The sequence below is a fragment of the Salminus brasiliensis genome, chromosome 24, assembly GCF_030463535.1.
Source record: "Salminus brasiliensis chromosome 24, fSalBra1.hap2, whole genome shotgun sequence".
Lineage (NCBI taxonomy): Eukaryota > Metazoa > Chordata > Actinopteri > Characiformes > Bryconidae > Salminus > Salminus brasiliensis.
The window spans coordinates 18,169,586-18,185,852 of NC_132901.1; the positions used below are offsets into that span (position 1 = coordinate 18,169,586).

The 16,267-nt window shown below is 42.9% G+C and overlaps 1 protein-coding gene across 1 annotated transcript in view; it reads right to left on the reverse strand.

The window, feature by feature from the left end:
* Positions 1–16,267, reverse strand: part of LOC140547076 (phospholipid-transporting ATPase ABCA1-like) — a 237,774-nt gene that overhangs the window by 159,536 nt on the left and 61,971 nt on the right. Inside the window, exons 11-12 of the mRNA XM_072670600.1 lie at positions 15,923–16,120; positions 2,482–2,678 (exon numbers count right to left, since the gene is read on the reverse strand). Of these exons, the coding sequence (XP_072526701.1) occupies positions 2,482–2,678; positions 15,923–16,120 (395 nt within the window). The remainder of the gene's footprint in view (positions 1–2,481; positions 2,679–15,922; positions 16,121–16,267) is intronic.

Consider the following 16,267-nt stretch of genomic DNA (forward strand, 5'->3'; position numbering starts at 1 on the left):
ACAAAACAAGCTGCTTTTGATATAAAAAAAGGTCAGCCAATTCTTTATGCCTTCATTTTTGGGTTGCAGGCAATAATACATGGCTCCCTGCTGCTCTGCACATACACAACTGTTCAAAGGTTTTGGAAGCGCTGGTCATATTAGCAGCTAACTCTTGATTATTCTATTGATGTTGGAGTCTGTATTTCAACTTTTCTAGGAACAACAATAAGTTATTAAATAAGAAATAATAAGCTGTAAACAGGGAATCACTTTCTAATACTTTACTGCCTCAAGATTTGATCCCTACTTTAAAAATATAAATAAATAAATAATATATATAATTTCACTCATTTTTTAAACACTTGATCAGCTTTAGAACAAGTCATCAGCTCTGTTTATTATCCAGCACACATGTGTCAGCCCCTCTCTATCGCGCCCTCCCCCGGGGCGATTCCGAGCCACCGCCCACAGGCCCAAATAAGGACTTCCGCCTCATTTTCGTTCATGTGTTTGATTCAGGAGTTACACCTGGGATTGGGAGATATTTAAGAAGCCTTGACACCACCATTTGATGCAGAGAATTGTATCGTTTAGGAATTTGAGGTTGCCCGAGAGGTTCCACGTACTGTTAGAGGTGTGCTGAGGCCAGCTTCTGGTCCAGGTTTGGTCGGCCTAGCCAATCTTGATTAGTAGCTGGTCCCCCAGCTCAACCCCCAGTCCCAGGTTCGTTTTTGGTTCGCCCTCCTGTTTGCCATGTTCATGTTTTTGTTGATCACTGTTGTTCATGGTTTGCTACTTTTTTGCCTCACTTGCCCCCTTTTGTTTGTCTTATTGTGTTAATTGTGTCCATCTCTGCGAGTGTTCATCCCATCTTGGTCTGGCCCAGCACGCCATGACAGAATGTAACAGGTCTTGATTTTTGCACCGTTCTCATTGGCTGTAGCTAGTCGCAGCACTAACTTCCAGTCACAACACTTCCACACACTAGCACATTTAGAGTCACCAACAGGTCCAGATATTAGTTTGGTCAAGCTGTTCATACTTGTGGTCAGAGCTGTGGTCATGCTGGTCACCAGCTTGGTTATGCTGTTTGAATTGTCTGGGCAAGATGGCCATGTTGATAGACCAGCTTAACCACAGTCAATGCATCCTTCTCACAGTCATTTCAGAGTCATCAGCTCTGTTTTTTATCCAGGACACATGTAACAGCTCTTGATTTTTGCAGCTTTCAACTGTAATAACTAACATGCAGAAGAAAAAGACAAGCTCCGCCCACAGCTTTTTCCTCACCCTGTGTCTTGCGTTTCTCATTGGCTGTAGCTAGTCTCTGCACTAACTTCCAGTCACAACACTTTTTACACGACCGGATTTAGAGTCACAGACGGGTCCAGATATTAGTTTGGTCAAGCTGTTCATACTGGTGGACCACCGTGGTGAAAGCTTTAGAGTCACCAACAGGTCCAGATATCAGTTTAGTCAAGCTGTTTATACCTGTGGACCACCCTGGTCAGAGCTGTAGTCATGATGGTCACCAGCTTGGCCATGCTGGTCACGCTACCAGATTTAGACCCGCCGACAGGTCCAGATATCAGTTTAGTCAAGCTGTTCCTAGCGGTGGACCACCATGGTCAGAGCTTTAGAGCCGTCGTCAGGTCCAGGTCCAGATGTGGTTCATACCAGTGGACCAGCATGGTCAGAGCTGTGGTCATGACGGTCACCTGCTTGGTCATGCTGTTTATCAGCTTGGTCATACAGGTTGACTAGCCTGGTCAAGTTGGCCCTTCTGGTAGAGCAGCTAAACCATCACACTCTAACATACCCAGTGCCTTTCAAAAGCTAAGCTGCAGCTTCCTACTGTAAATATAAACAGTATATTTATATAATACTTACTTATATACTTATATGTATATAATAACATGTCGGATACTGGATAATGGATAAGCTCCACCCTCGACTTTCTCCTCACCCTGTGTCTAATGTTTTCATTGGCTCAGCGGATTTAGTTTTGCCGACAGGTTCATATATCAAACCTACTACATATTTATCGGGGGCTTGTGAGACATAGGCTCTGAGATCGCACCTTTCAGGAGTCCACACTTGCAACCAAGCCGGCGCCATGCAGTGAATGCCAATTTGCCTCAGACCTGAAGCAAAACAGCTGTCGACTAGGAAATCGGTGCTGAAATCATGTAGTGTGAACCTATTTTGCTTTCAACCAGGTCTTCAGTAGGTCTAATTGCATATTTCACTTATTGCGAGAAGTAAACCCAGGACTAGAAACTGGATTCAAGGCCCAGGTTTGAAGACCTGGGTCATGTGGTGATACCTTGTATCATTCTTCCTATATTCTTATTCACATTCAGCTCCATGGACAATTTGCAGTTGCTTACAATGAGCTTTTTAATAAAAATTGACCGACTTACTTTTGAACAGCGATTCTGAAAAAAAGTGATCAATGTAGCAGTTTGGGTGATTCCAAACTTTTGAACGGTACTATACCGGTCTTTGATCTTGTCCGTTCTCTCCGTGTCCTCGACGTCCATGCGGATCTTGTACCTGACCAGCGAGGGGTCGCTGGCGTCAAGGTCGGTGAAGACGACCCCGGCCCAAAACCTCTCTTCATCCAGCAGCTTCAGAGCTCGTCCCACCAGCAGCGACTCGCTGGAGACGGCCTCGAACTTATCCAGATCAAAACACTGCAACACATACACACGTACACACACACACACACAGGGCCCTCAGAGGTGGTGTAAAACATGAAACTTACAGCAGAGGCTGAATAAAAAAAACGTACAGCATGATGGGCAGATAAGAACAGCAGGGCAAAGAGGCATAGACAGAGGGAATAGCACAGTAGCTGGGCGGACAGGTGGACAGGCAGATGGATAGACGGGGGAATAAATAGACGGATAGATGGATGGACAGAGCGGCAGAGTAGATTTGAAGGCCCGTGGTCTTGTTCTTTTTGCTTTCTACATTATCTCAGCCAAGCATGCGGCTTGTTTGGCATTAATGTTCGGTGGGCAGCACTGGTTTTCTCTTAAGGATTAGGCCCTAAGAGGTAGTAGGTATTACTGTCAGTCACAAAAGCTGAAGGTCTTCAATCCTTCATTTTTGGCTGAATGTCTCTGGAAATGTGAATTCCTTCCAATCGTTCCATATTGCTACATAGTTCATAATGGCTGAGATATAAACAAAGCCATTCCGAGTGCTTTGATGGGAGATTTCCTTACAATAGTGGTGAAGAGAGCCAGGGGTCACTGTGTCAACAACATAAACATAGCCATTCTATTTACTATCCAAAACCACCAGAGCGTTGATAGCAGTGTGGTACAATAGTGGAAAATCTGAAATATAATACATCAATGGACAAAAATATTGGGACACCTGCTCATTCATTCATTCCCTGTCCATGAAAGGCTTTCTACTAGGTTTTGATTGCATTCAGCGACAAGAGAGTTAGTCAGATCAGGATGTTGGATGATCACCACCCCCCTCGCCACTACTCCCCAACTCATCCCATAAGTACTGGATGGACCACCATCCTTCCATCATTCCAGAGAGTACTCTCCCACTGCTCCACTGCTCAATGCTGGGGGGCTTTATACACCTCTAGCCCACGCCTGGCATTAGACATGGTGTTCATGTCTATCTGCTCCAGGGAGTCCTATTCTATTGGCAGTACTTCTCTACAGGGACTAAACAAGCTCTGTATGTGTATGTGATTTGGACATCTCAGCTCTAACTGCTGAGCCACCACTGCCAGCTGTCAAAGGTAAACTTTACGGTCAACGTTCTGCGTAGTGATAAAGCCGTACTTAACACTCCCTATGGTTTGAAATCTCAATTTAAATGTCAGAATTCCCTGTGTAGTCCACTTCAGGCAACATATTCACAATCATCCTATGTGAAAGTCTTTCTGCTTTTTCAAGAGACCTTAGCCTCTTCAGACGTCTGGTTCCAGCCACCACCACTGTAAACATTTCTGACTGTAAATCTCTCTACAACAAAGCATTTCGCACCAAATTAGTCCGAATGACTTTGCTTACATCTCAACCGACAACCAATGCAGACATTTTGAAAACTTGGTGATATTCCCCTTTAACCCTAAGCTGACTGTTGTATTGTGAAACTCGCAGCAAACAGTGGATAAAACAAGCAGCAAAAGAGGCAGAGCAAAAAAAGAAGAGCATGATGGGCAGAAAAGACAAGCAGTGTTGAGAGCACATTTCAGGAATGGACAGAGAGAATAACACAGTGGATGGATGGACAAACGGACGGACTGATGGATGGATATGTGAGGGAATAGGTGGATGGGCCGAGGAGTACAGCTCTGGTCCATGGACTAGTCTCATCTGTTTGCACCTTCGCCTCGATCGGCTTTAATGAGCCGTCATGGCTGACAGGCCCGGGCCAGGGTTTAACAGTTGCAGTGTGTGTAATGAATATCAGGCAGGACACGGTGAAACACACACACACACACACACACACACACACACACACACACACACACATCCAACGAGCTGAGATAAGGCCCTAAAACATGCAAAAGCTATTACTCAAGTTCACTACTTCACTACATTTGTGTAAAAAGAAGTATACACAATTACATCAGTAGTGTAGTACACAAGTACATAAGCCCTTAAATGGTACACTAAATGGACAAAAGTATTGGGACACCGGCTCATTCATTGTTTCTTCTGAGATCAGGGATATTAAAAAAAAAAGTTTATCCTGCTCTTGTTGAAGTAACTGTCCTACTCTCCTGGGAAGGCATGGTACTAGATTTCGGAGCACTGCTGTGAGAATTTGATTGCATTCATACAGAGAGTTAGTGAGGTCAGGACATTTGATTATCAACACCCTGCCTCATCCCCAACTCCCCAACTCTGGATGGAGCACCATCACTCCACTGCTCAATGCTGGGGGGCTTTATACCCCTTTTGCCCACACATGGAATTTAGGCATGGTGCCAATAGGTTCATGTTTACCTGCTTCAGAGTCCTGTTCTATTGGCAGTGCTTCTCTACAGGGACAAGACAAGCTGTGTGTGTGTATGAGTGCATTTGCACATACATGTCAGCAATGGTGTACCTTAAAGTAGATACATGCATTCATTAGAAGGGGTGTCCACAAACATTTGGACATGTAGTATGCGTTTAGTGTACAAGAGTGGTCGTCATTTAACTTGGCACAATTTCAGACCAATATGGGGAACACTGTACGCCATTACGACAGGTCTCCTGTGAATATGCCTTCATCCATTCTCTGTAACCTGGACCTGCATAAGCTTATCCTTGGGGACGGTTTAATCTGTGTTATGAAGCCAATCCTAGACCGATTTAGCTTGAAAACGGCCTTGACACCTAAAACAGCTTGATCTTTGGCCTTTTTTATGGAGCACACTTGCTGTAGGGATCCCTGGCGAGCACTTCACCCCCTCTATTAAATCCTTTACTTACTTTTCCCCGGTACATTGATCCAACTCCTGTCATTGATGACTTTTTCATTAACAATAAGCTCCTTGAATCCGTTATCCACGTTGACTACCTATACTCATATCTGACCACGCTCCACTTCAAATGGATATGATGTTCCTCCTGTATCAGAAGGATGCTCCTTAGTGGCGTTCAATCAAACTCCTGGCTTCTCTCTGAGGAATTCTTCAAATGGGAATAAAACTGGGCATAAATAAATGGAGGACATTTCTAAATCAATACTTGAACTCGATAATGTAATTACCGCGAACAAACCCCACCCCCACATCTGCTACACTCCTGCAACCCCTTAAAAAGCAGATGGACCCGCCGGCAGGCCGAAAAGTGTTATTACAAAATACCTATTGCCAAGAAATAGCCCCACCAGTTTGTACAGAAGTCCCTGTAGTTACTAAGTAATACACTTTATTGTTATAAGCCTTAAGAGAGTGAGAGTGATCCTATTATGGAATCATTTTTGGTAAAATGGGATCACTCGCTTTTGTAAAAAAAGATGTGTCGGGCTCCAGGTTTTTGCATCAGCGTTGCAAAATCTACATCATAGCCTACCCCTAGCCACGTACCCTACACTGTAGCCTACCTGTGGCCATGTACCTTATACCGTACCCCACGCCATAGCTTAACGAGCAACTCCCCAGAAATGCAACTATGTGTGGCGGTCACACAGATCACAACAACTGGGACTGTTACCCCTCTCGTCCACGCCTGGCATTAGGCATGGTGCCAAGAGGTTCATATTTATCTGCTCCAGAGAGTCCTGTTCTATTGGCAGTACTTCTCTACAGGGACTAGACAAGACATGTGTGTGTGTGTGTGTGTGTGTGTGTGTGTGTATTTGCACATATATGTCAGCAATGGGTGCACCTTAAAGTAGATGAATGAATCCCGGGTCATGCTGCCTGCCATCAGCAGCCGGAGCCTGAGAGAGCACAACTGGACTGAAGAAGCCTGTCTTTCTCTCTCTCTCTCTTTTTTCCTTCTAACATTATTTTAATCTGGCAGTTTTTATATTGATTTTGATATTGTGTCCAGGTTCCAAGATGAATGGACCAATAGAAACGCCTCGAAATGGCATGAACATTTTTTATCACACTAAATGGGATGTAGTCTACCCAGTATGTGTGTTTACACTCATTTATGAAGTGCCATAAACAAGTGTAAACAAAGAGACTGAGTAGGCTGTATCCCATTCTGGGAAGGTGAGAGGAAAAACATCATTTAAAAGATTAGATTTCATAATGAACATGCTTGTTTTGAGCAAACTCACAGGTCCTTTAGAGATGTTTACCCACACCTGTCCAGAACGTAAGACAAGCCATCTGTATGGCTTGCTGGGACACAACTGATTAGGTCATTTTGGTTGTTGCTATGCCAGTAGGAGACCAGGGAGAGATTAGTTAAATCCGTTTATGTTATAAAGCTTGACTGAAACAGATTCCACCTCCTAGTTTGTACAGTTTTACACTGACTTCAAATGAACGTCCTGTCTCTCCTGTAAAGTTGATATTTTGAAAGGTTTTTGCTTGATCAAAAAGTAGTCAGTTCTTGGTCTTTTAGCTCAGGAGACTCGACTCACTGCTTCCACATTTACACCTCAGATTAAGATCTCTGTTGGTAACCTAATTAGATAATAAGATTAATATTAGATAATAAGCTTTACGTATCTGAACACCACCCTGGCCCAAAAAGTATGCACCCTTTACTGGATCATTTAACAACAACGTCCCACCAGGGACCCAAACACTGCACAGAACCACGACAGCACCATTACACTTCCATAGGCCATTGGCTCGGTAAGCCAGTGGTTTAAAAATCACTCAGTCACTTGATAACAGTCACCTCCCCACAACTTTTACCCAGGCAGCAAATTAGCTCATCCACAAGAAGTACAAAGATCTACCGTCTATGAGGTCTTACTGACTTGTAATGAGCACAACTTTAGCAAAGGTGCTGCCTAAGCTTTAAGATTTGGCCTTGCCAGTTCTTACTTCTGACAATCCAACTGGTTTTAAAAAAGAATTCTGTATATTTCTGAACAAATACTTTTTAATATTGTATTTAAATTTCAGGTCTCAGGAATGGTAATTTTCTCAGATATGTTATTAAGTGCACAGAGTGGGACTACCCTTTTTGCTGTCTTAGGCAAATTTGGCTTTGGAAATTTGAGAGATTTAAACTTCTTTATAATTCACCCTCTGCTCGAGTTTCTGATTCAGTGCCAATTCAATTCTTTCCTCTCGTTTTCCTTTGCAAGAAAAATCTTTTTAGCTGTATTTTTGTGTATTTGCAATTAACATTAGCACCCTATTGTGAAGCATGATGTAACCTTGGTTTCAGAAAGTGCTATAAAAATATTTTTCATTGTGCACTTCCTTTTCACTTCACTGTACCTTATTAAAAGTGCAGGTGAGTTGTTGAATACAGTTTTTTTTTGCTTGCATTATTCTGGAATTAGCATTAAAGCTGCAGAATATTCATGTATGACCAGTTTAACTGTTTATTTGGTCATGTTTCTAAACAATTTTAAATTCATTTACTTACTTGGTGCCAAGTTACTACCCCATGGTTGGCAGCTTCTAGCTTCTAGCAATAATGGTTAAAAAGTTACAGTTGATCAACAATTACAATAATACACAACTGTTTATTATGGTTTATCAAGTGAATGTGTATGCAAGTAGTTGCTTGAAAGTTTCACCATGGAAAATCTGCCTAACCGCCACTAGTCATTTCAAATAAACAACATAAAAACACAAAATGCATATTTCATTGTTTTTTCTTCATGAAAACATTGTATGTTTATTACAACCCTACAACATTTGGTCTAGGATATTGTGGGATCAGTAACATGTTGTATTTCATCTTTAGGCCAATGAACCCTTGGTGAAAAGAGTGAGAACTAGATATTAAATAACTTTTTTTTTTCAATAAAAGAGCTATTATTAAAACAGTGTGAGTGTAAAATATTAAACACAGTATTAAACACTTGTATAAACCATAAAACCGCCATGTGTTACTGATCCCACAGTACCTTAGTCCAAAGGTAGTGTTGTAAGATTTGGGGGCTCGTCCTGGATCTTCTACTTCATTGTTTATGAGCTGAAGTTCAGAGAAAAGATTGAGAAACAAATAAAAAACTGTTCTTACAATTAATAATACACAAAGTGTAAGTGTTAGTTCGTAATACACTGGGAAAATCCACAAACTGTGGATGACCCAAAAGAAAAGAACAGCGTAAAAATTGTTTCCTGGCCAATAATACAAACGATTTAAACTCATGGGCCGGCACCTGCCCTCTAGTCTATGAAACAGCATTTTCTGGAACTTCCTGGAACCACTCTACATGGCTTGCATTTCAAGAAAAAACAACAAAATGGGCCAAAATGTCTTTGTACATTGACAGAAATATCCTTTATACAATTTGTTAACTTGTTAAACAGTATGGGTTGTTGGAGCACAACCAACTGGTCATCTTGGTTGTTGCTATGCCAACAGGAGGCACAAAAACTGTTAGTTAAACGTGTTCATGTTTTAAAGCTCCTTCATTCCTTTGCTTACTGTCAACAAATGAAACATGCATTAGACAAAATGTCTGGCTGATTCTGAATGTACCATTCCCATCACTAGAATAGTGTGGGTGATAAAGTAAAATCTATTACTTCCTCACTTAATGTTCTCTCATTTCTGTCTACATTTTAATTTGGGTTTTATTTGGAGACCATAATTTAATTTTAAAACAGTATTAACCCACTAAAGCCTAGGTTTATTATTCAGTTAGCTATTCTGATGCAGAAACTGAATTATTTGGTAAATGTTCACTTTAGTATATCTTGTGGAGTCCCACAGGGGTCTATTTTAGGACCCATGAAATTGCTGATGAATATGTTGATAAAATGGTTAGAACAGAGAAATACAGGCCTACATACAGGCTTAATAATAAACATAAAATGACTGAATATTGAAGCGTCTTTGCCACCTGTAAAACAGTTAGATGTATGCCTTAACACAAGCATTGATGCTTGAATGAAACACAGGAATAAACTGCGTAGTGTAAAAGCATCTAGGGATAATCTAGAGTGATACTTGTAACGGAAGTAAACATGCAATTAGGGACACGGTGCACCGGTAACTATGGCCTTGGGTGCATTCATACTGCCAAGGAAACACTGTCTTAGGAAACACTGTGTTATCCCTGTTATTCATACTCAGCTTCCCCAGAGAATTTGTGTAATGACCCGCAGTACCGTGTGAAATCAGACTGGGACCAGGTCGGGCTCTTACAGAATCCTTCTCTGGAGGCATGACTCCTGCTTTTCCCACAAACACACATACTGCCTCGAACCGTGACACACTGTGCTCTGCATCCCATCGGAGAGACAGCACTGCTTTCAACACGCAATATTTGTTTTGGTAACCACAGGGGGCATAGCCTTGAGACATGAGAGAGAGAGAGAAAGGGAGAAAGAGAGAGAGAGAGAGAAAGAGAGTGTGGCTTCCAGACACAAAGCGTCGCAGGGAGCCATAGAGCTTCAGCAGGAGAGGTGTGATATGGTAACGAAGCGACGGCTGGATGCTGTGTGTCAGCGTCTGTGAGATGAGCCAACACGTCCTGGTGTGGGTGAGAAAATAGAGCGAGTTCTTTTTTTTCCCACAGCTACCTTCACAGGTAGCCAACACGCTGCAAAACAAAGCTTTTGCCTCTAGGCACACACACACACACATGTACAAACACATATATATTTTGGTGTCACTATACCTGTGAGAAGTTACAGTGACTTCTGTAACACTGTAGACCCATACCTAACTGTAACCATAATCTCAGCAACCAAAACCTTAAACTAACCCTAACCTCAGCATCCAAAACCTATGAGGTAATGTTCTACAACTAACTGTACCTTCAGCACCCAAAACCATCTACTAACTATATCCCAAACCTCAGCAATCAAAACCTTCACCTAACCTCAACCTCAGAATCCAAAATCTACATCTAACCCTAACCTTAACCTCAGTATCCAAAACCTACACTTCACCCCAACCTCAACCTCAAAATCCAAAACCTACACATCACCCCAACCCTAGCCTTAGCAACAAAAACATTCCCCTAACCTCAACCTCAGCAACCAAAACCACCTAACCCCACATTTAACCTCAACCTTCAATTAACCCTAACCTTTATCTCAGCACCCAAAACCTTCACCTCACCCCAGCCTTAACCTCAGCACCCAAAACCTACACCTCACCCCAACCTTAACCTCAGCACCCAAAACCTACACCTCACCCCAGCCTTAACCTCAGCACCCAAAAACTTCACCTCACCCCAGTCTTAACCTCAGCACCCAAAAACTACACCTTACTCCAGCCTTAACCTCAACCTCAGTATCCAAAACCCTTACCTCACCCCAACCTTTACCTCAGCACCTAAAGCCCTAGCCTCAGTAAACATTCCCCTAACCTCAACCTCAGCAACCAAACCCACCTAACCCCACATTAATCCTCAGTATCCACAACCTTCACTTAACCCTAACCTTTACAACCAAAACATTTACCTCACTCTAACGGTAACCTCAGAACCCACAACCTTTACCTAACCCTAGCACCTAAAACATACACCTAACCTTAACCTCACCACCCAAAACCTACGCCCTACGCTTACCTCACCACCCAAAACGTACACCTAACCTTAACCTCGACACCCACAACCTTAACCTCACCCTAACTGCAACCTCAGCAACCTAAACCTACAACTCATTCTAACCTTAACCTCGGCCCCCAAAACCTTCACCAAACCCTAACCTTTACCTTAGCACCCACAACTTCCACTTCACCCCAACCTTAACCTCAGCAGCAGACACCTCTACCTAACCCTAACCTTTACCTCAGCACCTAAAACCTACACCTCACCCCAACCCTAGCCTCAGTAACAAAAACATCCCCCTAACCTCAACCTCAGCAACCAAAACCTTAATCTAACCCCACATAACCTCAGTATCCACAACCTCCACTTAACCCTTACCCTTATCTCAGCACCCAAAACCTTCACCTAACCTCAACCTCAGAATCCAAAACCTACATCTAACCCTAAACTTAACCTCAGTATCCAAAACATTTACCTCACCCCAACCTTTACCTCAGCACCCCAACCCTAGCCTCAGCACCCAAACCTACACCTCACCCCAGCCTTAACCTCAGCACCCCAAACCTACACCTCACCCCAACCTTTACCTCAGCACCCAAAACCTACACATCACCCCAACCTTAACATCAGCACCTAAAACCTACACCTCATCCCAACCTCAACCTCAGCACCCAAAACCTACACCTCATCCCAACCTCAACCTCAGAATCCAAAACCTACATCTAACCATAAAATTAACTTCAGTATCCAAAACCCTTACCTTACCCCAACCTTTACCTCAGCACCTAAAACCTACACATCACCCCAACCCTAGCCTCAGCACCCTAAACCTACACCTCACCCCAGCCTTAACCTCAGCACCCAAAACCTACACCTCACCCCAACCTTACCCTCAGCTGCCGATACCTCTACCTAACCCTAACCGTTACCTCAGCACCTAAAACCTACATATCACCCCAACCCTAGCCTCAGTAATAAAAATATTCCCCTAACCTCAACCTCAGCAACCAAACCCACCTAACCCCACATTAAACCTCAGTACCCACAACCATGACCTTTATCTCAGCACCCAAAACCTTCATCTAACTTTAACCTTGACCATAGCAACCAAAAGCTTTACCTCACCCTAATCTTGACATCAGCAACCAAAATATTTACCTCACCCTAACCCTAACCTCAAACCCCACAACCTTTACCTAACCCTAGCACCCAAAACCTACACCCTACCCTTACCTCACCACCCAAAACTTACACCTGACCTTAACCTCACCACCCAAAACTTACACCTAACCTTAACCTCACCACCCAAAACCTACACTCTACCCTTACCTCACCACCCAAAGCCTATGCCCTACCCTTACCTCACCACCCAAAACCTACACCCTACCCTTACCTCACCACCCAAAACCTACACCTAACCTTAACCTCACCACCCAAAACCAACACCCTACCCTTACCTCACCACCCAAAACCTACACCCTACCCTTACCTCACCACCCAAAACCTACGCCCTACCCTTACCTCACCACCCAAAACCTACACCCTACCCATACCTCACCACCCAAAACCTATGCCCTACCCTTACCTCACCACCCAAAACCTACACCTAACCTTAACCTCACCACCGAAAACCTACACCCTACCCTTACCTCACCACCCAAAACCTACACCCTACCCATACCTCACCACCCAAAACCTTAACCTCACCCTAACTGTAACCTCAGCAACCTAAACCTACAACTCACCCTAACCTTAACCTCAGCTTCCAAAACAATTACATAACCCTAACCTAAACTTCAGTAACCAAAACCTAAATCTAATTTTAGACTCAGTAACTACAACCTAAACCTAAACCTAATCCTAAACTCATTGCCAAAAATGTCATCCTGCTCTTTATTTCTGCTCTCTGTCACGATTGTGTTAAAAACAGCCTATTTTCATGTGAGGATCACCAAACTGGCCTCATACAGTAGTAGTTTTTGGACAGCCTTACAAACATAGTCAGAGTATTAGTATACACTCACACACACACACACACACACACACACACACACACAGTACATTCACATAATTCATACACACACACACACACACACACACACAACACAGCCACACTCAGCAGCAGCTCACACACACACACACACACACACGGGAATAGTTAATCTACACTCACACATACGCACACACAAACACGTACACACACAGCAGGAGTAATTCCTATGCACACCCTCATACACTCCAATCACACAGTGAACACACCGCATACTGAACCACCTCAGGAACAATATTAATGCTCTTCTTCCTGTGTGTGATAAAAGATAGCCGTTTATGAAAGAAGATATTCCAAACGATGCCCTTGAAATGCTAAGTAAAGAGAAAGCTGCAGCTGTTAGACGAATAACATACACTACTCCTTCTTAAGGAGAAATAAAACATGCCTAAAAGACAGCAAGGCTGTTTTAGGCTGTGTGTCTTCAATGGTGATTCTCTCCTAAAGGACGATTTGAACAATAAGGGCTCCTTTTCATCCACTGCGCTGTATTAAAGCTATTCAATTTGCAGCCATGGTCCTGAGAACAATAAATACTGCTGAATGATCAGGGCCATCAGTCGACCGGGATCTGAAACCATCTATTCTAAAAAGGGGAGAAAAAAAAAGAAAAGAAACCCAGAAATTAAAGCTAAGCAAATGAGAGGGACGGAGAAGAGGCGAGAGACAAAGACAGAGAGATAGAGAGAGGAAATTAAAAAAAAAAGAGAGAGAGAGATCACACTCATATGACTCAGCATGCAGAGTGATTCGATATCTAAAGAGCACGTACCATATCAGCAGGGGGCCTAAGAGATTTGTGTAGCTGTGTGTGTGTGTGTGTATCCATATAGGTGGACAATTGAGTGCTGGAATTGAACTTCAATTCAATTAGGCTCTCCTCGTTTCCATAGTGTCCCCTTGTTCCATGTTCGTAGCTCTCGCAGGGGAGCCTGAGTGCTTCTTTTATTTCCACCCCACAGCCATTTTTCGAAAGCCTAATGCATTACGTCTGCTATATGGTCAAAAGTATTTGGACGCCTGCTCACACTGGCACATTGTTTCTTCTGAAATCAAGGGTGTTAAAAAATACTTTATCCTATGTTTATTGTAGAAACTGTTCTACAACAAGAAAGAAAGCTTTCTACTAGATTTTGGAGCATTGCAGTGAGGATTCGATTGCATTCAGCAGTAAGAGACTTAGACTGCAGGGTGCGCAAAGAAGTCGCCAACTATCCTAAAATGTCATCACAGGACCTACAGGCAGCTCTCACTAGAGCTGATGTCAGGGTAAAGGATATACCATCAGAAATGCACTGCATAAGCCTGTTTTTTATGGAAGATGTGCATGAAGGAAAACCTTGCTGTAAAAAAAAAAACAACAACATCAACATCAGGTCAACAACATGTCAAACATTTGAACCCAAGGGTTTCTTACTTGCACACCTCCTATGACAATCATACTTGTGCAGTCTCTTTTTGTTAGCACAAGCATGTACTTTGACATCAACTGATTAAATATGTAAAAAAAAAAAAATACAACAGATTATATGGGGCATCCTAATTTATCAATCAGTGCCGGTCCTCTGATTTGTATCTCTTCGCTTGGAGATCTACCACTCTGAAGAGCTGAAGAGCTTAGATTCAATCCTAGTCTGGGAGAGCTCCTGTCCTGAAGTCTACCTTGCTATTCCTAACTTGCTATTTCCCATGATTAGATCAGCAGTGTTTTTTTAACTTTTGAAGACGTGCTGCCCTATAGTTCAGATCCACCCCTGCTGCTGGAGATCGGCAGAGCTTAGATCATGCTCCTGGACATCCACTGCCTAGTGAAGTGTGTATTTCAAGCTTGTTGTCCTGGAAATCTACCCTGGGAAGCTTCTAAAGTCAAAGGCCTGAGAGCTAGAGTCTCGAGTTTGTTCATCAAGAGTGCTTCTGGTGATTTTTAGATTAAACTTTTAGGACTTAATCAAACCCTGCTCCTAAAGATCTTATAAGATTTGATTCAGCTGGAGAGCTAGATGTATTACATACTTTCTCAAACCCAGCTCCTTGAGATGTACTGCAGTGTAGAGAGTTGATTGAACTCTCTTTCTGTAGATCCACTGTTTTACAGACTTTATCAAACTGTCGGATATCTGTTTCTCTGCAGATGTTCGAGTCAGCATTGTTCCTCAAGACCCGCTCACTCAGACTTACTGAACCTTGCTCCTTGAGATCTCCTGCCCTGCAGAGATTGCATTCAACTTTCTTTGTGGAGATCTACTGTGGAACAGACCCTCTCAAACTCTCGTGTTTCTTGTGATCTACTACAGAGATATTGGATTGGAGCTTTGTTCCTAGAGATCTACTGTCTCACAAACTTTATCAAACCCTGGCAGTGGAGATCATCTGCTCTGCAGGTAGCCCAGGTAGTGCCTACACTTTAGATCTAACCTGTACAGTTTGGGATCAAGCATTTCTGGGAATCTATCACCATGAATAGTTTAGAACAATAGTTATTCCTGGAAATCTACTGACCCGTTAATCTAAAGCCAACTTTCCTCCTGAGAATCTACTGCATGGTGGTTTTTATCTTCCCTTATGGTTTATCTTCCCTATATAATTGCAGTTTTTGGAGCTTCATTACCATCTCGTGTTTAGCTCCGGATTAAATCTAGACCAGGTACTTTAGCTTTAAAATCAGCAGAATACAGGTACAGCACACACAATCTGGACTTTGGTTCTCTATACCTCTGAGGGATGAAAAAGGGAGGTTTGAATATATGGAGAGCTACTAACCCCCATGACCTCCTTTAGCAGTCTGGCTGCCTGACTGGTGACGTTGAAGACGTTTCTCCAGTCAAATGGTGGCATCCCCACAGGCCGGTCCTTCTCATCCCCGTTAAACAGAAAGTTGGCGATCAGCTCCGATGACAGCTTGGTTCTGCTCAGCTGCTGGTCCAAAGCTGCCACAAACACTGGGTTCTGTAGGAGAGTCTTTAGGATGTAGAAGAGAATGAGCAAGCAGTAGAATTAAGGGAATCAGAGCAGCCAATCAAAATTTCAAAAACAAATTTACTCAATTCCCACTAACCCCATAAGCAAAGTGTAAATCAATCATCCAAGACATGTTTGGTGTCTGTA